Raw genomic sequence first — 21,972 nt, forward strand, 5'->3', positions numbered from 1 at the left:
CTAGTCCTAGTATTTTTGGAAAGCGTGAACAGATGCTTCACATCCACCTGTTCCACTCCACTCATTATTTTATATACCTCTATCATGTCTCCCCTCAGCTGTCTCGTCTCCAAGCTGAAAAGCCCTAGCCTCCTTAGTCTTTCTTCATAGGAAAGTCGTCCCATCCCCGCTATCATTTTAGTCGCCCTTCACTGCACCTTTTCCAATTCCACTATATCTTTCTTGAGATGCGGCGACCAGAATTGAACACAATACTCAAGGTGCGGTTGCACCATGGAGCGATATAACGGCATTATAACATAGTAACATAGTAGATGACGGCAGAAAAAGACCTGCGCGGTCCATCCAGTCTGCCCAACAAGATAAACTCACATGTGCTACTTTTTGTGTATACCTTACCTTGATTTGTACCTGTCCTTTTCCGGGCACAGACCGTATAAGTTTGCCCAGCACTATCCCCGCCTCCAAACCACCAGTCCTGCCTCCCACCATCAGCTCTGGCACAGACCGTATAAGTCTGCCCAGCACCATCTCCGTCTCCCGCCACCGGCTTTGCCACCCAATCTCGTCTAAGCTCCTTAGGATCCATTCCTTCTGAGCAGGATTCCTTTATGTTTATCCCACGCATGTTTGAATTCCGTTACCGTTTTCGTTTCCACCACCTCCCGCAGGAGGGCATTCCAAGCATCCACTACTCTCTCCGTGAAAAAATACTTCTTGACATTTTTCTTGAGTCTGCCCCCCTTCAATCTCATTTCATGTCCTCTAGTTCTACTGCCTTCGCATCTCCGGAAAAGGTTCGTTTGCAGATTAATACCTTTCAAATATTTGAACGTCTGTATCATATCACCCCTGTTTCTCCTTTCCTCCAGACTATACATGTTCAGGTCCGCAAGTCTCTCCTCATACGTCTTGTAACGCAAATCCCATACCATTCTCGTAGCTTTTCTTTGCACTGCTTCAATGCTTTTTACATCCGTAACAAGATACGGCCTCCAGAACTGAAAACAATACTCCAGGTGGGGCCTCACCAACGACTTATACAGGGGCATCAACACCCCCTTTCTTCTGCTGGTCACACCTCTCTCTATACAGCCTAACAACCTTCTAGCTACGGCCACCGCCTTGTCACACTGTTTCGTCGCCTTCAAATCCTCAGATACTATCACCCCAAGATCCCTCTCCCCATCCGTACCTATCAGACTCTCCCTGCCTAACACATACGTCTCCCGTGGATTTCTACTCCCTAAGTGCATCACTTTGCATTTCTTCGCATTGAATTTTAATTGCCAAACCTTAGACCATTCTTTTAGCTTCTGTAGGTCCTTTTTCATGTTTTCCACTCCCTCCGGGGTGTCCACTCTGTTACAGATCTTAGTATCATCCGCAAATAGGCAAACTTTACCTTCTAACTCTTCGGCAATGTCACTCACAAATATATTGAACAGAATCGGCCCCAGCACCGATCCTTGAGGCACTCCACTACTCACCTTTCGCTCCTCCGAGCAAATTCCATTCACCACCACCCTCTGGCGTCTGTCCGTCAACCAGTTCCTAATCCAGTTCACCACTTCGGGTCCTATCTTCAGCCCATCCAGTTTATTTAAGAGCCTCCTGTGGGGAACCGTGTCAAAAGCTTTGCTGAAATCTAAGTAGATTACGTCCATAGCTCGTCCCTGATTCAATTCTCCTGTCACCCAATCAAAGAATTCAATGAGGTTCGTTTGGCACGATTTCCCTTTGGTAAAACCATGTTGTCTCGGATCTTGCAACTTATTGGCTTCCAGGAAATTCACTATCCTTTCCTTCAGCATCGCTTCCATTACTTTTCCAATAACCGAAGTGAGGCTTACCGGCCTATAGTTTCCAGCTTCTTCCCTATCACCACTTTTGTGAAGAGGGACCACATCCGCCATTCTCCAATCCCTCGGAACCTCTCCCATCTCCAAGGATTTATTAAACAAATCTTTAAGAGGACCCGCCAGAACCTCTCTGAGCTCCCTCAATATCCTAGGGTGGATCCCATCCGGTTCCATGGCTTTGTCCACCTTTAGCTTTTCAAGTTGTTCATACACACTCTCTTCCGTGAACAGTGCTCTGTCCACTTCAATCTCATTTGTACTTTTTGCAGTCCATCGCGGTCCTTCTCCAGGATTTTCTTCTGTGAAAACAGAACAGAAGTATCTATTTAGCAAATTTGCTTTTTCTTCATCATTATCCACATAGCGGTTCGCAGTATCTTTTAGTCTCACAATTCCCTTTTTAGTCATTCTCCTTTCACTAATATACCTGAAGAAGATTTTGCCACCCCTCCTTACATTTCTAGCCATTTGTTCTTCCGTTTGCGCTTTCACCAGACGTATCTCTCTCTTGGCTTCTTTCAGTTTCATCCAGTATTCCTCCTCGTGTCCCTTTTCTTGAGTTTTTTTGTATTTTTAGAACGCCAACTCTTTAGCCTTTATTTTCTCAGCCACTTGCATGGAGAACCATATCGGTTTCCTTTTTCTCTTGCTTTTATTTACTTTCCTTACATAAAGGTTCGTGGCCCTATTTATAGCTTCTTTCAGCCTGGACCACTGTCCTTCCACTTCTTGTATTTCCTCCCATCCCATCAGCTCCTTCCTCAGGTATTCCCCCATTTTACTAAAGTCAGCATGTTTGAAATCCAGGACTTTGAGTTTTAAGTGGCCACCCTCCTCTTCAGCCGTCATATCAAACCAAACCGTTTGATGGTCACTACTGCCCAGGTGGGCACCCACTTGGACATTTGACACATTATCCCCATTTGTGAGTACCAGATCTAGCGTTCCTCCCTCTCTCATGGGTTCTGACACCATTTGTCTGAGCAAAGCACTTTGAAAAGCATCTACGATCTCTCTACTTCTTTCCGATTTCGCAGACAGAACCTTCTAATCTACATCCGGCAGATTGAAATCTCCCAACAACAGCACCTCTCTTTTCTTCCCCAACTTTTGAATATCAGCGATCAGATCTTTATCTAGGTCCTCCAATTGTGTCGGGGGTCTGTAGACAACACCCACATGGACAGAGGTTCTATCCTCTCTTTTTAAGGTGATCCATATCGCTTCTTCCTTTCCCCAGTTCCCTGTCATTTCAGTCGCTGTGATATCATTTCTCACATACAGAGCTACTCCTCCACCTTTACGCCCCTCTCTATCCTTCCTAAAAAGATTATAGCCTGGTATGTTTGCATCCCATTCATGTGAACCATTGAGCCATGTCTCTGTGATTGCATCTATGTCCAAGTCTGCCTCCAAGATTAGGGCATGAAGGTCATGAACTTTATTGCTTAGACTGCGAGCATTTGTGATCATCGCTTTCTATCTACATTTCCTAGTATGTGTTTTGGTCTTAGTGATTTGGGGGTGTCTTTTCTCTTTGGGTACCTTCATATCTTTTTGTTCCACCTTCTTTGCTTTTTCTTTTTCTTCCGCCTCAGTTTTATTTTCAGGAGCATCACAGTGCTGTAGTGGAGCAAAAACTTGTGAGGGTGGATGCTTCTGTGTCACATAACGAAGCCTGCCTGAGCCTACTGTGAACCATCGATTCTTAGGTGGTATTATCCTTTGAGGCAGTGGTGAGAATTTGGTATGATTCTGTGCAGTATGATTTTGTGCAATCCTAGAAGTTGCTTTAAGTGCATTCAATTCCTGCTTTACTTTGCTGAGCTTCTGTTTTAAACTAGCAAGCTGAAGACAGATAGGACAAGCTTTAAGTCTCCAGAAGCTTGGTCTTGAAACTAAAGCACCACAATTATTACAGAGAATAAAAGTCATCTTGATTTGTTGAAATGGGTATGAACAGGTGTACTATGATGGGGTTGTAATTAGGGTGGGGTTAATTTATGATATGTAGTATATTTGGTAAAGCTATATAGGAAGTGTCAGTCTTGGGGTGGGTGGGTTGTGGGGCAGGGTGGGTGGGCTTAAGCTTAAGACCTATGGAATGTGTTTGCTGTAACCTATCTCTAGAACAGCATTGAAATGCCCAGAGCCACAAGTGTAAGGTAGGGGGAATCAGAAAATAGTCTTATCTGAGAGCACCCAAATCCGTCCAGCTTGTGTGCAGAGATAACATCCTCACACCTGTTTTCCATACCTTTCCTAATAATACCCAACATTCTATTCGCTTTCCAAGCCGCAGCAGCACACTGAGCAGAAGGTTTCAGTGTATTATCGACGACGACACCCAGATCCCTTTCTTGGTCCGTAACTCCTAACGTGGAACCTTGCATGACGTAGCTATAATTTGGGTTCTTTTTTCCCACATGCATCACCTTGCACTTGCTCACATTAAACGTCATCTGCCATTTAGCCGCCTAGTCTTCCAGTCTCGTAAGGTCCTTCTGTAATTTTTCACAATCCAGGGTCAGTGCTGAATGCGGCATTTAAGTGGGTTGCCTCCCGCCCTCTTTAATAATCATCCTCTGAAGGACAGTATTAACACCATTACATTTTTCAAGGTGATAACTTGCAATGCAATTCTGTGGAAATGTACATTGAAAAATGTAGGCAGTTAAAGACCATCTCCCCCCCCCCCCCCCCCCCCCCCCCCCGATATTCAGCGCTATTTAACCAGCCAGGAACAGCTCCTGGCCGGTTAAATAGCGCTCAACCAGTTATCCGTGAATATTCAGTGGGAGATCCAGTTATCTCCCACTGAATATTCCCAGTCAGCGCTTAGCGGGACTGTCAAGATTTATTGGTCTATTGTTGAATTGAAACATATGCAATAGTTTCCAAGTTTTATTCATGTTTGATATACCACTAAGGGCAATACTATCATAGCAGTTTACAATAATTTTATATTAAGGAAAAGGAAATCCACAGTTACAATACAACATATAGAGAGAAATATGGTGTGTCTGTGCACTTCAGACCGAAGCCCATGCATCAACTGCCACCAATACTGATAATTAGTTTCCAAATGCATCAGTAAACAAGAATGTTTTAAGGCCCTTTTTACAGGTGTGGAATGAGGCCTCCAACCACAGTTGAAGAGGACAGTGACCCAGCATTAGGCGGTCACAAGCACAAAAGGGCAGTGGCCCAGCACAGCAGGAATAGGAGGAGGGGGAGGGGGAGGGTGATGGGAAATATAGAAGAGCTGCAAGCACAGGCAAGTTAAGACAGGGATACGTTCCCTTACGTTCCCGCCCGTAACCTCCGTTCACAGGATAAATCCCTCCTCTCAGTACCCTTCTCCACCATCGCCAACTCCAGGCTCCGCTCATTCTGCCTCGCCTCACCCTATGCTTGGAACAACCTTCCTGAACCCTTACGCCAAGCCCCCTCCCTGCCCGTCTTCAAGTCTTTGCTTAAAGCCCACCTCTTCAATGCTGCGTTTGGCACCTAACCCTTACCGTTCAGTGAATCCAGACTGCCCCAATTTGACTGCCCCTATCGGACCGACCGTTCACTTGTCTATTAGATTGTAAGCTCTTTGAGCAGGGACTGTCTCTCTTTGTTAAATTGTACAGCGCTGCGTAACCCTAGTAGCGCTCTAGAAATGTTAAGTAGTAGTAGTAGGATAAGTAAGGAGGAGGCACTAAAGAACAGAGGACCTATAAGGAGGCAGGTAACTAGACATGAAGTCTGGGAGGTGGGGAAAGAGGTGACCTCTGGAAGCAAGAAGGGCAGTGCCTGCAAGGTGTATTCACCATTTTAGCCTGCTGCTCCCACAGCTCTCCCACCCCACCAGCTCCATATCAGGGAGATAGGGACATGTCGCAGCATTCCACAGGCAGTGGGACCTAGCCTGAAAGAGTACACAGCACTATGTTTCAGTCCAAAGCAAGGTCAAAGGTCATGTGGTTGTTGTCCCATTCTAGCAGTGGCATGGATGATGTCTAAGATCAAGGGCAGTTCCCCTCTCATACGGAGGGGGGCCAGTGCCAGATTAGCAGATGATCAGCGGAGCCTACCTCAGACTTGGACGGAATGGGGAGGCTGAAGGCTTCAAGAAAGAGAGTCAACGGGTATGAGAGGGAAGATGCTTTTATGGCAATCCCTTGAGTAAAACTGTGATGTTAGCGCCTGGGCATGTTGGCGATATATGCCCCAGGTGGAGCAAAAAGCTACAGCGTGATTATGGCAGAAAGAGAGAGAACTTTGTGACTCAAAAAGGCTAGGCCACTTGCCTCAAATGCTCTAGATAGAAATCGAGTCATATATTTGATTGTTTATTACTGTAAAATGTATACATGATTGGAAATTGCTTGCTATTGTGAATAATTCATAGATATAAATTGTAGAATGCTGCGGCCACAATAAATTCCACTCTTTATCAGATAACTGGTCAAGTGTGAATATATACTGTGTATGGTCTGGACTGAAAGGAGAGTGCTGAAGTGCCACCTGCCCGATTTGTGGTAGTGAGTTCCGGAGAGTCGGTCCTGTAACACTAAAAACAGAAACAGATATGTCTAAAGGAAGGAATTGTTATGGAGTTCTGCTGCAAAGAGCACAGCACTCGAGGGGCAGAGTAAGGTATTAATAGTCATGATAAAAAGAATGGCAAACAGACAAACAGAGAAAAATATAGGCAGATAAAGACCATATGGCCTATCCAGTCTGCCCATCCATGCCATCTACTCTCCCTATCACTCCCTTAGAGATCCTATGTACATCTCCCAAGCTCTCTTGAATTCATATACTGTTTTCATCTCCACCACTTCCACCCGGAGGCCGTTCCACAAATTCACTACCCTTCCATGAAGAAGATACTGTAATGTACGGTGTGGACTGAGGTCAGAATCTTACAAGTAATGTGGTAAACTGTCAAGAGCCATGTTCGTTCCGCAGTAATGGCATTACATGATCATACTTCTTTGCACAATGAATGATTTATGCCATGAATAATTTTAATACTCTAATATATTATTTTGTTTCTTGCAGGTGCGACTGGAATGGCCAACTGACCTAGCAGTCAACCCAATGGACAACTCATTATATGTTTTAGACAACAATATTGTACTGCAGATTTCTGACAATAGGCGAGTGCGAATCATTGCTGGTCGCCCTATTCACTGCCAGGTACCAGGGATTGATCACTTCTTAGTAAGCAAGGTGGCAATCCACTCTACACTGGAATCAGCAAGAGCTATCTCTGTGTCCCATAGTGGAATACTCTACATTGCCGAGACGGACGAACGAAAGATAAATCGCATACAGCAAGTAACAACCAATGGTGAAATCTCCATTATAGCTGGATCTGCTACAGACTGTGACTGTAAGATTGACCCAAACTGTGACTGTTTCTCAGGTTTGCACATTCTGTTATCTCATATATTTTACTTTAACTTGTCTTATTGCAAGAAATACCAGTGTCTAGATATGATTAACAGTATCAGAGACAAGACAGTATGAGAAATTAGTTCTTTTTCCAGCGTTTGCAAATTAAGTTCACAGCAAATGTAAATGAATCAATAGGTTAAACACTTACCAAGCCTCAAAAGTTAAAAATAAGTAAGTGACCCAGAGTTCAAATATGCTGAGGTTATGCCCAGTCAGTAACAGTGACATTTCATTCTAAAGCTGATGAGTTAGTGGCATTATAGTGTCTGTGTCTCTGTGTTCATATTAACTGTCCAATTTTGAATACATAAACCTGAGAAAGACCTCTACATGTCCAACTAGCTTAGGGGTCCTTTTACTAAGGTGCGCTGAGAAATGGCCTGTGGTAGTGTAGACGTGTGTTTTGGGTGCGCGCGGAATTATTTTTTTAGCGCCCCTTCAAAAAAATGCCTTTTTTTTTTTTTTTTAGAAAATGGATGTGCAGCAAAATGAAAATTGCCGCGCGTCCATTTTGGGTCTGAGACCTTACTGCAAGCCATTGACTTAGCGGTAAGGTCTCATGCAGTGACCGGGCGGTAATGATCTACACGCATCAAATTCCACTTGACGCGCGTAGCTACTGCACATCAGAAAATAAAAAATATTTTTGAGACGTGCGTAGCGGATACGCGCCAAAATTGAAATTACTGCAAGGGCCACGCAGCAACCGGATGGTAACTCCAATTTGGCGCACGTTGGGCGCGCTTAGTCACCTACGCGGCTTAGGAAAAGGGCCCCTTAGAGTGCCCAGAGTGGTGGTACTCTAATTCCTCCCAGTGGGCATCAGTTTCACTGCATAGTGACACCTGCACGATCAAAAATCCTTAATCCCTGAGGGCCTGAATGCACAGATTTCTAGTCCATTGACCAAACAGAAAGAGGAAATGTGGTGGGGACAAAAACAGTGACAGAATCCAAAAATGTGTAGGGTAAACACAGAGGATCCCTATTTAGAAAATCAAAGCAAAACTGAAATGACCTTCACAATTTAAATAGGGCTTTTTAAAATAATTCTTTTTTTGTTTAGTCTATATGCTATAAAAAATGTCAATAAAAATGACTTGAACTTAAGTAAGGCAGGGAGGGGTGAAGAATGTCCATTTCATGATTTTTGAAAGGCAGAATATGAACATTTTACACTACATTTCATCCAAATAGCAAGGGGGCATGTTGGAAGCTGTGTTTGGGAAGGACTAGGGCAGCCCCTAAAGGACGTTTTTCAGTAATGATGGAACGGGAAGAAATGTCCAAGGCAAAAAGGAAGGACATTTTTATCTAGACCTGTTTCAATCACGTCCAGGATACAAAACGTTGCCCTGATTGAGCAGTTGTCCATTGGAAAGATGAAGGTATGACCCCTCCTTAACCTCCCAGTGGTTACTGACCCTCACCTACCCCCCTTAGAAGTGAAAGTGACAGTGGATACCAGACTGTATGACAACTTCAGGTATTATGGCCATTGCTAGTAGAGCAGTAAGCAAGTGTAAGGAGGCCCCTGTGGCCCCCCCCCCCCCCCCCGTAGCTACGCCCCTGGTTTAAAGTCCGCTGCACTGACCACTGGGTTGCCCCTCTTCTCTTCTCTGTGTGGCCATTTTACTACAAATGGTGCCAGATGGACATTCGTGTTCCTCCTTTTTTTGGCATTCACAGTTTGGATGTTTCATTTTGGGAAATGTCTGTTCATTTTGGACTTTTTCTTTCTTTTTTTTATTAATTTCATTAAGTACAAAGATACCATCTTTGATAAGATACAGCCATAGGATATAATTACAAAAGAAAATCTTTCCAAATAATAATAATAACCTTAGTTGCTTTATAGTCCACAAAATCAATTGGGGATTCAAGATAGTTTAAAGAAAACCCATGGAAGTTGGGATTTAAACAATCATAAACCTTAGGATCGGCAGGAGGTTACCCCTTAATTATACAACCTTTCTTTATGTGTACTTAACCCTTATCACCTTGTGCATCAAGGAACGTACATAATTGATCAGGCTCAAAGAAAATGTATCTTTTTTCATTCATAGTCAACATACATTTACACGGGAAACGCAATTGGAACTTTGCCTTTATAGCCAGAGATTCTTGTTTCATCTCTAGAAATTTCTTTCTCCTCTGTTGAGATCAACGAGATATATCCGGAAAGATTGAAATTTTAGCACCCTTAAATTCTGGGTGTATATTCTTAAAATATAGTCTCAACAGAGTTTCTTTGTCTTGTAAGAAAACAAATGAAACAATTAAAGTAGCTCTGGCCTCAATGTTTTCATTTGATTGTTCCAAAATATTTGTTAAGTCCAATGATTCAAGAGTCATATCTAGAGTTTCAGGAACATTCTTACTCAATTTTGGCAAAGTTTTTAGGTAATATATTCTCTGAGTAGGTGGAAGGGCTTGATCTGAGTACTTGTACACCTCTTTCAGAAATTTCACAAACATATCTCTAGGCGTAGTAAATTGGTCTTTTGGAAATTTTAAAAGACGCAGATTTAAATTTCTTGAAAGGTTTTCCAAGTTTTCAATCTTGCGGTGTAGTACTATTCTATCTCCGGAGATTTGTGCTTGTTGTTCCTGTAATTTAGCACTAGCAGTCTCAAGTTTAGTTTGTTTCACTGAAAGTCCTTCCATCTTATCTTTTAAATTCTTTATTTGAGAGGAATTATTTAAAGATACGGGAATAAAGGCATTACAGACCTTGTGCATGGCTTCTAGGGCCGTCCATGTAGAGTCCAAAGACACCTCTTGGGGTTTAATTAACAGTTGGATCGCAGAAAAGCAAAGAAAAGCTTCTTGTAGATTTACTGACCCGGTCGCGTCCTCCGTTACTTTCCCAGTTGCCATCTCCGGTGCTCCTTGGTCACCCACTGTCTGCTCTGTTGGTTTCGCAAGTTTCGCTCCTTCCGACGGGGTTCACCACCCCTTCGAGCTTCCTGCTTGGAGCCTCGGAACAGAAACCCTGCCGAGTTGCAGAGGCGGTGGGGTCAAAGGTCCCAACGGGCTGAGCGAAAGATCGCTGTCCTGGACGAGACTCTTCCCAGCCTCGTCAGCGGAAGCGCCTGGAGTTGGGGTCGACACCAAGTATGGGGAAATTGGTAACTGTCCAGGTAAGGAAGGGATCTACTTAGGGAGAGGAGGTCCCCTAAGTTTACTCTTCCTTTTCGGCACAGTTGTCAAAGAAAAGGAAAATCAGCAGAATTATTTAGGAGCAGCCAACTTCCACATCCTGCCGTGACGCCATCTTGAATCCCCCCCATTTTGGACTTTTTCAATGCAAGAACGTCCTTCTCACATATTTTCAAACAGGAAATCCCAATGTTTTTTCTATTCAAAAAAGGCTCTGAGATGGACATTTGTTATGGACGTTATAAGCAGGACATCCCAATTCTGACTTCGGTGTACTTTCTGTCAGACTGTCAAAGTAATGCTTTGATGTTTCTCTTATATATACTATCTGCTACCACATTTGCTTATTTCCGATCTGACGAAGAAGGGCAACCTTCGAAAGCTAATCAAGAAATGTATTAAGTTATGTCCAATAAAAAAGGTATCATCTTATTTTTTTTCCATGTTTTATTTTGTTTGATTTCTATTGATAACCTTTAAGAGTGGACTAACACGGCTACCACACCTCTCTACTTAAGATGTACTTTCGAAAATGCCCTTCCACTTTATCATGTAGAAGTGAAAGTACAATGCCAAATTTGTTATTCCAAACATGTTTAAGACTACCCTGGGCCACAAGAAAAGTATCCTATCCAAATTGTACAGGACTGAAATACAAAACAACTTATGCAACCGGCTTCTCCTACATAAGAGCAACGCTATGGAATGGCCTCCCAAAAGCTCTGAAAACAATACAGGACCACCTGCACTTCAGGAAATCACTAAACACCAACCTCTTCAAAATGGCCTACCACAAAGACCCCACGTAAACCTCTTCGCCCAAGCAACACAACATGACTATAATCAGAATGGACAACAGACAATCTTCATCCCTTACGACCCTCCACTTATAACTCATACGATCAATATACAACCTTGTATCTGCTACTAACCGACTGGGCAAACGCCTTGACGGTACTATGTAAGCCACATTGAGCCTGCAAATAGGTGGGAAAATGTGGGGTACAAATGCAATAAATAAATCCTGTCGAGACCAAGGGGTTCTTTTACAAAGGTGCACTAGCGTTTTTAGTGCATACTAAGTTTTAGCGCGTGCTAAACACTAGACACCCATATATTCCTATGGGTGTCTCTAGTGTTTAGTGTGGCCTTATTTTTAACAAGCGCTAAAACGCTAGTGTGTCTTTGTAAAAGGACCCCGAAATTAAAAAAAACAACAACTTTGGAGTCGAAATTCAAAGCAATTTAACCAGGCAGGAGAGGCTTCTGCGTAATTAAATTGCACTAGCCAGAGTAAACCCTCATATTAAGTGACACAGTAGCTCTGGCTGACATGACACTCCCCTGTTGTATACCAGGTGGTCCAGGGGCAGAGTCAAGATGGAGCCTGTATTTATCCAGGCACTGCTCATGTGTAGTGTTGGTGCATAGAAAGTTTTCTGGGCATGTAGGACCACGTCTTAACTTACCCAAATAGTTATCTGGGTAGCAGGACTGAATTTCACCCATACCCAGATGCCCCTGGATTCTATATATGATGCTAAATTATCTTGATTTCCAGTTTAATGATCCTAATTTTTCAAGCTATTTTTGTCATGAATGAAGTTTAACCTATTACCTTTAGCTCTTATCATAGATGAACTTTCCTCCTGTAACCTAACCCACTCTGTCCCTCTACCTCAACTATGTATTTCTCCTATCCGGAACTGGTAATCACCACTTACGGAACTATGTAAGCCACATTGAGCCTGCAAATAGGTGGGGAAATGTGGGATACAAATGTTATAAATAAATAAATAAATAAATGCTGAGTTTCAGTGCCAAAATTTAAGCGCAGATTCAAAATGCAGATGCATCTTAATTAGTTAATGAGCCATTAACTTGCAATTAATTGATGGTAACAATCAATTATTGCCATTAATTTGCAATAATTGGGATTTGCAGATGCATCTGCCTGCGCGCTATTCCATAACCCTAAGCACCTAAATACCCAAGCGTGCAATTCAAATGGGGGAATGGCCAGGGGAGGGGCAGGGGCATTCCAAAATGTTGTGCTCGGGGTTATAGACTAGCCCCGTTTACACGCTCAAATGCCAGGACTTGGGTGCCGGCATTTACACCAGATTTCAGCTGCCTTATTCTGTGAAAGTTGCCAAAAATTATACATACACATTTGGATGTGTTCCCAATTTGCGCACGCAATTTAATTGACTATTTTTACAAGCAATTATTGGCACTAATTAGATGTAATTGGAATTTTCATGGGTAAAGTTAGGCACGGGATCTGCGCCTAAATTTTACACGTTAGTAAAAAAAAAAAGGAGCACGGAAATGGGCGGAGCATGGGGGCATTCCAGTTACGCAAGTTGTTATAGAATATGGGGGAAAGACATGTACAATTTAGGCATGTACATTTGCACCACATTTCAGTTGGTGGAAATGACTGTACCTAAGGTTAGGTGTGATCCCTGGGCGTAAGCACTATTCTATAAACCGGGCCTAACTTTAAGCACGGCTTATAGAATAGCACTTTTTTTTACATTGATTTTTTTTTTGGTGCCATATATAGAAGTCACCCCTTAATGGAAAAATTAACATGCAGTAACTACAAAGCCTGTGCAGGAAACGTAGTGAGCATGCCTTGCATTGTCCACGCAAGGTAGTCAGACAATACAGTACAGGCCCCAAATTATATGCAGTAATGTGGTGCCAGCCCAGAAAAGAAACAATAGCAGGTGCCATTGCCACGGTGGTGCTTCCCCTTCCTCAGCCCACCAACCCTCCTATGCTATTTCCTCTCCAGCTGACACCCCTGTACTGCAGTCACTCCCTGCAGTCTGCATGACTGAAATTATGTTTACTGTTCTGCTTCCTGCCGTCCCACTTCACCAAAGGTCCAAGAAAACAAATAGGCAGACGACCTGCAAGATCCAAGGTGGCACACAAAAGTAGCAGACCAGAAGAAAGACATCCTTCATCAAACTTAGGGGTCTAAATGATAAAACGCCCATAGCGATATAATGGGTGTCTTATCATGTAGTGTATGCTGATTATTAGCCCACGAAGTTATCATCACAACAAATCATTTAGGGCCCCTTTTACCAAGCTGCGGCAAAAAGGGCCTTGCGTGTTTTTGATGCTCGCCAAGGCCCCCCTTTTACCGCAGCTGGTAAAAGGGTAGTCTTTCTATTTGACTTCTGTGCCCCGATGCAATGTGAGAGATCTGGCAGTGTCCTTGCTCGTGCAACTCCAGACTCGAGGTTCCGTTGACAGTGTTAATCATACTGCAGCACCAAAAGATTCACATAAAAAATAATGCTATTCTCACTTTTGTTAATGAGGCACATTTTTTTTTTTTTGTACAAAGCATCACATTTGTGAGAATTTTCATTTTGTCTTTCTGTAATGAACAGTTGGGAGACATTTGGTCGATTGAATAAACATAAGATGAATCATCTTCATAATCATTTTCAGCCTAGAATTTTCCACGTACTTTGAAATAATTGCTTTATTTCATATATTCAGGCTATATATTTGTAAGGACACCAATGAAATGAGAATATATATGTGACATTGCTCATAGCCCTATCTTTATATAATACCTTTACTAACTGTGGATTTAAAATTGATATAACAGAGATAACTACACAACACTGTTAATCTTCAGTGATACTGATCCAAAATCGTACCCCTTCTTGATAATAATTTTAAAATTAATTAGAAAAATATCAGTTCATCTATTTGCATAGATTCTCTGACTGTGATAGTTCGATAGCATGTATTGCTTACAGATTCTGATAATTATATTTTTTTCTTAGGCGATGGTGGATTTGCAAAAGATGCAAAGCTAAAGGCGCCTTCGTCGTTAGCTGTTTCTCCAGATGGCACTCTGTATATAGCAGACCTTGGCAACATTCGTATTCGTGCTGTCAGTAGAAACAAGCCTCATCTGAACGCCATGAATATTTATGAGATTGCTTGCCCAGCCGACCAAGAGCTGTATCAGTTCAGCACCAATGGGACTCACCTCCACACATTAAACCTCATCACAAGAGACTATATTTACAATTTCACGTACAGTGGAGACGGAGATATCAGTGCAGTCATTAACAGCAACGGGAATTCTGTGCACGTGCGCCGGGATGCGGATGGCACACCACTGTGGTTGATAGTGCCCACGGGTCAGGTCTATTGGTTAACTATCAGTAGCAATGGCGTCTTGAAAAGGATCTCCGCGCAAGGCTACAACCTGGCGTTGATGACCTATCACGGCAACACGGGTCTCCTGGCAACTAAAAGCAATGAGAATGGTTGGACAACTGTTTATGAGTAAGTGCAAAACTTGTAAAGTGCCCTTTTCTTCTCTAGAGTCTTAAAGGATTATTATTGTCTATAAAAAATTGAACTTGTTGATTATATTTTGGCCGTGATTCATGACATTCTGTTAATAATTCTATTCTACAGAACCCCAGTGGAGATTTAGCATCTTGCTACAAATGTATTACAAGTTGATAAAACCTGCATCTGGCTAATGGATCTAGAGTTCATATTCGTTCAAAAATTGAAATGGTTTAGTTAGATATTGATTAATAAAGTACAGCTTTTTGATATGTGTAATTCATATGACGAAGAAAATAATGCAAGAACTAGCACACATGCCTTAAATAGTTGGTTTATATCAAGGGGCGCTTTTACTAATGCATTGTCAACCGTTACCACGTGAATTAGCATGCGGTAGCTGTCAGCTCATGGCCATGGTCACTTTTACCTTACTTGTTAAGGTAGCATGCATTAATTCATGCACTAAGTTGCTCTAAGTGCATATCTTGGAATGGGTGGGGAATGGGGGTGGGCTACACCTTGCAGTGAGCACATGGTGACTTACCACATTCTGTCTGCAGATAGCATGGATGCACTTACCATCTCCTAAATAGGACGCATTAAGTATAGCCACGTTTTCATTCTACTTACCATGCAATGCAGTTTTTTTTCTTTATAGTAAGGAGGGCATTCTATAAACGACACCACGATTTTGGTGCCAGAAAAAAAATGAAGTGCAGAGCACTATTCTATAAACAGTGCTCCAGGTTGAGCCCCGTTTACAGAATAGCGCTTAAAGCCCATGCCAAACGTTCAGTGCTGGCGCCCAACTCTGGGCATTTTGGTGCAGAAATGGAGCTATCCTGTAACCCTGTGCATAACATTTAGGAACGTCCCAGCCACTCCCCCTAGCCACACCCCCTTTTGAGTTGCAGGCTAGGGGGTTTAGGCATGCAGGGTTATAGAATAGGGCGCAGAGAGGTGCACATACAAATTTTCAATTATTTATTTATTTATTTATTTACAGCACTTATATCCCACAATTTCCCACCCAAGGGCAGGCTTACAACAATCTACATAAACATACAGCAGGCAAGGTCAAAACAATAAGTGTTCTAGAAGCATTGCCAAATAACTGCAATAATTGATTGTTGACCAGGGGCATATCTGCGTGGGGCCACAGGGGCCTGGGCCCCCGCAGATTTCGCCCTGGCCCCCCTCCCCGCCATCAACCCTCCCCCGCTGCTTACTTTTGCTGGCGGGGGGCCCCAGCCCCCGCCAGCCGAGGTCCGACCCGCAATCTCCAGACGCCGAACTGGATTCAACGAATCAGCACTGCAGCGTTACTTCCTTGAAGCACATGGCCAGGGAGGAAGACGAAATATGGAGATTGCGGGTCGGACCTCGGCTGGCGGGGTTTGGGGCCCCCCGCCAGCAAAAGTAAGCAGCGGGGGAGGGTTGACGGCGTGGAGGGGGTGGAGAGAGGCGGCGGCGGCGGCGGGGGGGGGGAGGGAGGCAAAAATGTGCCCCCCCTCTCTGGCTCTGGCCCCCCCTACCGCCGGATTCCAGATATGCCCCTGTTGTTGACATAAGTTAATTGCAATTAATTGGCTCGGAAGCTAAATAATTTGCCCATGCATCAAAGATTTTGGCGTCAAAACCTAGGCGAGACGTTTGATCGAAATACTCGGCGTCTCTCGCCTGTCACTTAGTGGGTTGGAGTTTGACTTTCTTATTCTCCTGTAAGCCTGCTCCCCTTATGAGTTATTCACAGACCCCAGAGGAAGACTTTATGCCGAAACACAGCCCATGGAGGGTCAAGATTGTACACACATTTGGCATGCTGTTGGAGAATAACTTCTCTTTTTTTAGACTGATATCCTGGAACACTATTCTTCCACCCTTTTCTGCTTCTTTTTTATCCCTGTGGAAGCTCTGTGTTCCTCCTTTTTGCTGCTGTCAAAACCTCGGCACCATATATAGAATCCAGGGGTTATTATATAGGAAGATTCTAATGGCAATTCTTACGTTCTTATGATGTATGACAAAACAAGTTTATGTATGAGAGAGAAGAAATATGCAACTGAAAGCAAAAGGTAAATAGGCTTAAATTAAGAATTGGTTTGAATTGTTATATAGCGCTACTAGTAAAAGAGGCCCGTTTCTGAGCAAATGAAACGGGCGCTAGCAAGGTTTTCGTCGGCAACACCCCCCCCCCCCCGGCCAACCCCTTCGTTGTTGTGGCATTGCTCTGCCCTCAACATCATGACGTTTGACGCGAGGGTGGGGCCGTAGCGATTTCCCACCTCCCTGCCTCCCTCCCTCCCTGCAAAGCCCTTGGTTGTTCTGCCATTGCTCCGCCCTCGAGGGCGGGGCCAGGAGCGATTTTGGTGGCTTCACCACCACGAACCTTCGAACCTTTTTGAAGGAAGTCAGGGCTTGGCTTCACTGACGTCACTGTCTTCAGAACGTTGAGGGTGAGTTTTATAGATATAGATGTGGATAAGCCAAAGCACTTTTCTAAAAGGCAGATGACACAACCTTTGTTGGGAAATGCTGCATTTAATATGTGGCAAGTTTTATCATGTTAAATTGTTGGAAAATATGTTAAAAAGCCCAATGAACCAACATCACATTGCCTGCATGAATGCCGCCAGTAAGGGGGTTGTCCTTGCAGGCATAGGCCTACCTCTATGGCTGCAGGAGCTGTTGCTAGGACCAGTGTTAGATATGCTGGGGCCCAGGGCAGAAATTAAGGAGGGAGGGCCCCCCCCAATCCCCTGTCCTCCCTGCCCCATCATCCGATTTCCCCATTTGCCGTTACTACCACACATAAAACAACATTAAACACGCAAAAAAAAGAGAAACAGGAGAAGCAAAATAGCATTATTTTGCTTTGGTTCCTTCCAATGAAGATTTTCTGTCTCAGTGCCCTGTTGAATGGTGTAGCAGTGTTTTGTTGCAACGACTGATTGTAAACACACATTTTCTTTTCTAATCAATAATTTTGTATTTATAATTTCACTCTTATTTGTTAATTGTTTACTTATTGTCCATTTTACCCTTTAAGGTATGAGAGGCTAAGATTTGTAAACATATTCCAGGGCTAATTTGACTGATGCTGGCCGCCAGGACTTATGCGGATTTCGGCCAATATTCGGCAGGTACCCACATAAGATAGCTATGCAGGTCCCAGCTGAATATTAGCCAGGATATGCACAACCCTTTTCTTCTTTTTAAAGCCCCGTGATCCCCCCCCCCCCCCCCCGGCCCCCTGAAAAATCCCCCTCCTTCCCCCCAGCTCATTACTGTGCAGAATTCCCACCCCTACCCAACTCCCCCCCCAAAGCTGCAGCTCTGTGTGTGTGTATGTATATATATATATATACTAGCCGTTAAGCCCGTAACAACGGGCTAGTTTTTTGTTTTCCTATGGCCTCCCCCCCCCCTCGTCCACCAACCCTGCTCTCTCCCCTGCCCTTCCCCCAGCGTCTGTTTCCCTCAGTTCCACCTCCTCCTTCCCTCCCTGCTCCCTCCTCCTCTAATTTCCACGCCCATGTCCAAGCCCTCCTCGCTATTGGGCTGTACTGCTGGTGGAGGCGGGGCTTGGACTTCTACACCCTCAGCGTTCTGACTCTACTGTGCATTTGCAGGTGAGTCTGTCACTTGCCGTTTATATGTTTGATATATATATATTTTTTTAAAAATTTTAAGTGCTTGATATACCACAAGTGATCCCTGAGGCAACTATGTGGTTTACAATTTCTATTACAGTTACTTTTGCACTGGGCTCACAATCTAAGTTATATATTACCTGGGGCAATGGAGGGTTAAGTGACTTGCCAGGGTCACACAGAGCTGCAGAGGGAATTGAACCTGGTTCCCCAGGATCTCCACCCACTGCTGACTGTTAGGCAGCAGCGGGAATAGAACCCAGTTTCCCAGGTCCACGATCCATTGCACTAACCATTAGGCCACGCCAGATAGATAAACGGATACAGATATATAGATATATAACCACTTGAAAGAATCTTGCTGTGTAGACACTCAGTATAAGTTTTTACAGGGAAAAGGGGAGTCAAACTGGGTCACGGTTATCTCGATTACTAGCTTTAGACAGTATTTTTAATAAGCTTTTCATTCTTTTGCACTGCTGCCTTTGGAGCTGATAAACTTGACAGGAGAAACTAATTGAAGTGTTAGTCAAACATTTCATTTCCCTGTGTCTCAATACAGTGGACTGTAAATTAGGTATTTTATCTCCCAGGTCTGTACATAACAGCTTCTAAAGCTCAGAATGCATTTTAAATAATAACCAACGCGTTCTACCCCGCAGAAAGCGTTTGCTGGAGCACAAAATTATAGTAACAGGATGGGCTTGTTTTCAAAACTAATTCTCCCATCCTGAGTCTATGAAAAAAATTATTGTTTAAAAGTAGTCATTTCAGTAATTATAGATGTGCATAGAAAACATTTCCAGATCATTTTTGTTTTTTAAACCAGTTATTGTATTTTTTTCAGTCCATTTCGGAAATTAGTGTATACAAATTTTGATTAAAACACTTAAAAACATATTAATGCACATAAATCAAACTTACATGCATTAATTGAGAGGTTCTGTGCATGTACTATAAGTTTATTGAGTGCATATCTTTGTGGTCCAAAATTTTCTAAAGCAAATGTAGAAACTGAGGGGTCCTTTTACTAAGGTGCACCGAAAAGTGGCCTGCGCTGGTGTAGACGCGTGTATTGGACACGCACAGGTCCATTTTTCAGCGCGCCTTCAAAAGAGGCCTTTGGGGGGGGGCGAAAATGGACGTGCGGCAACATGAAAATTGGCATTCGTCCATTTTGGGCCTGACACCTTACCACCACCCATTGAGCTAACGGTAAATTCTCATGCATTAACTGGGCGCCCAACTACTGCTGCGTGCCAGAAAATTTTGAGCGCTTAGTGGACACATGCAAAAAATGAAATTACTGCCTGGGCCACGTGGTACCCGGGCAGTAGTTCAAAATTGATGCGTGTAAGCGCCTACGCGACTTAGTAAAAGGGCCCCTGAAGGTGCATCCCTCTCAATTAAAAAAAACTGATTCCATTTTCAAACAGTTATCATTTACAGAGATGAAGGAGCCCTTTTATTAAGCCATGGTAGGCACGAGCAAAAGGCCTACAGCATGGCAAAAAGCACTGCCGCAGGACGTGCTGAGGCATCTCGCGGTAGTGCGGTGGTGATCTGTACGTGCTAATCCCGTGCTAAAAAATAGTTAATATTATTTAGCATAGGAGGCTTATCTGTGGGTGGAGAGTAGGTGTGCCCTGTCAGTGCATTTTATCTAGCGAAAAAGGTGCTGGTACTCAAATGCCGGGCCACCCTTCAGGAGTGGGGTGAACACTGAGGGACCCAACCTACAATAGCCAGGCCCCCTGCAACCAGTCACAGAATCTGTGACAAGGCAGAATTGATGTGTAGAGCCTGAGCTCTTTCATTAAAACTTGGGGACCATGGGTCAATTTTAGCAGACAATGGAAAAGGTGCCGGTACTCAGTACCCCCAAGTACCCCCTCAAAAAAAGCCCTGCCTGTGCTAATCTTTTAGCAAGGGGCCAGCGGTAGTCCCAGAAGAGCGAGCAGTAAGCCCACATTGGGCTCACCGCCGCTCTGTAAAAGGGCCCCTTTGAGAGGTGAACAATTTTTCACATTCATACAGGCTACAGTTTTAAAGAAAGGGAAAGAGGGTGGGATTTCATACACTGCCTTTATGTGGTTAAAATCAAAGTGGTTTACATATTAGGGTAAATTCTATGAATGGCGTCTACAAAAATCAGCACCGGGAAAAAAAAAAAACGCTTAAGTGGTATTCTTTAAGCCACTCCTAAAGTTTGGCACTGTTTATAGAATACATGCTTAAGCGGAAAGTTCTGTGTAAATTTAGGCCACAGCCATTTGCACTAACGAAAGCATGGTGCAAATGCCCACTCCTAAATTTACACATGGAGCATCATTAATCTGTAATTACACTTCTAACTTGAAGCCACTCCTCTATTCCACCCCAAAACCCCATTTCTGGGCTTCCTTTTTTGGAATGCATGTAAAGTTTGGGCAAGCATTTCGTGGCTAACTTTACGTGCATTGGTCCCAATTAAATCTAATAAACTACTTGTTAAAAAGTCAATTATTGGCACTAATTGACTAGTTATTCAATTAAATTGTTCGAACAAATTGAGAACGTGCCTAAATTTGTGTGTGCAATTTTTGGTGACCTTATTAGAATCAGGGGGATTATATACAGGTACTTATTTTGTACTTGGGGCAATGGAGGGTTAGGTGACTTGCCCAGAGTCGTAAGGAGCTGCAGTGGGAATTGAACATAGTTCCTCCCTTTAAGAATTATAAACCCACATTATCTGCAACAACACCTAGACCTTTTTCTTGAGTGCTGACCCCCAAGGTGGACCCTAGCACCAGGTAACTATGATTTGGATTATTCTTTCCAATGTGCATCACCTTGAATTTGTCCACATTAAATTTAATCTGCCATTCGGATGCCCAGTCTTCCAATTTCCTTAGGTCTTTGTGTCAGGTGTTCAGTGCTGCGTGCGCCTGGTAGCGCTATACAAATGCTAATAATAATAATAATGGTACTGTCTGGCCTTATGTAAGTCAGAGACCCCTAGAGTATGTGGTGGTGGAAGATTTGTAGAGAGATGCAGTGTTTGTTCAAGGCTCAGCCTATGGGCCTGTTCAAGTTTTTTGTATGTGAAGCCTCCCTTGAGATTTGTGTTTGTGTCCAGCATGAAGTGAACGTAAAAGACAGAGGTTGTATCCACTTCTCTGCCTGCTACAAGAAGTGGAGCTCAGGTTGACGAGGCAAGGAGGGAGAAACCCCACTGCGGAGCTGGATAACTGGAGGGGGGTACTGTGTACTAGACTATCCCTATTGGGAAGAGCATTCCATATCCGTCTCTGAGTGATTGTTTGAAGGGATCTGTATATTAGGACCTTGAAGGGAAATAACTGCCCTCCCCCTCCCAAAGAGAACCCTTAGATAAGAGTGTGCATGCCACGAACGAAGAGGACCAGGAGACCTAAATGTTCTGTGGGGGCACTGGGTATAAATCTGTTGATTGGTTACCCCACAATTGGGGACAGCTGTCATTTATATTCCTATTC

The 21,972-nt window shown here is 43.5% G+C and overlaps 1 protein-coding gene across 1 annotated transcript in view; it reads left to right on the plus strand.

Moving 5' to 3' along the window:
• The window catches only part of TENM1 (teneurin transmembrane protein 1), a 696,753-nt gene that overhangs the window by 571,415 nt on the left and 103,366 nt on the right, over nucleotides 1-21,972 (plus strand). Inside the window, exons 22-23 of the mRNA XM_030210273.1 lie at nucleotides 6,918-7,284; nucleotides 14,297-14,807. Coding sequence (XP_030066133.1) covers nucleotides 6,918-7,284; nucleotides 14,297-14,807 — 878 coding nt within the window. The remainder of the gene's footprint in view (nucleotides 1-6,917; nucleotides 7,285-14,296; nucleotides 14,808-21,972) is intronic.

The sequence above is a fragment of the Microcaecilia unicolor genome, chromosome 7 (assembly GCF_901765095.1).
Source record: "Microcaecilia unicolor chromosome 7, aMicUni1.1, whole genome shotgun sequence".
Classification (NCBI taxonomy): Eukaryota; Metazoa; Chordata; class Amphibia; order Gymnophiona; family Siphonopidae; genus Microcaecilia; species Microcaecilia unicolor.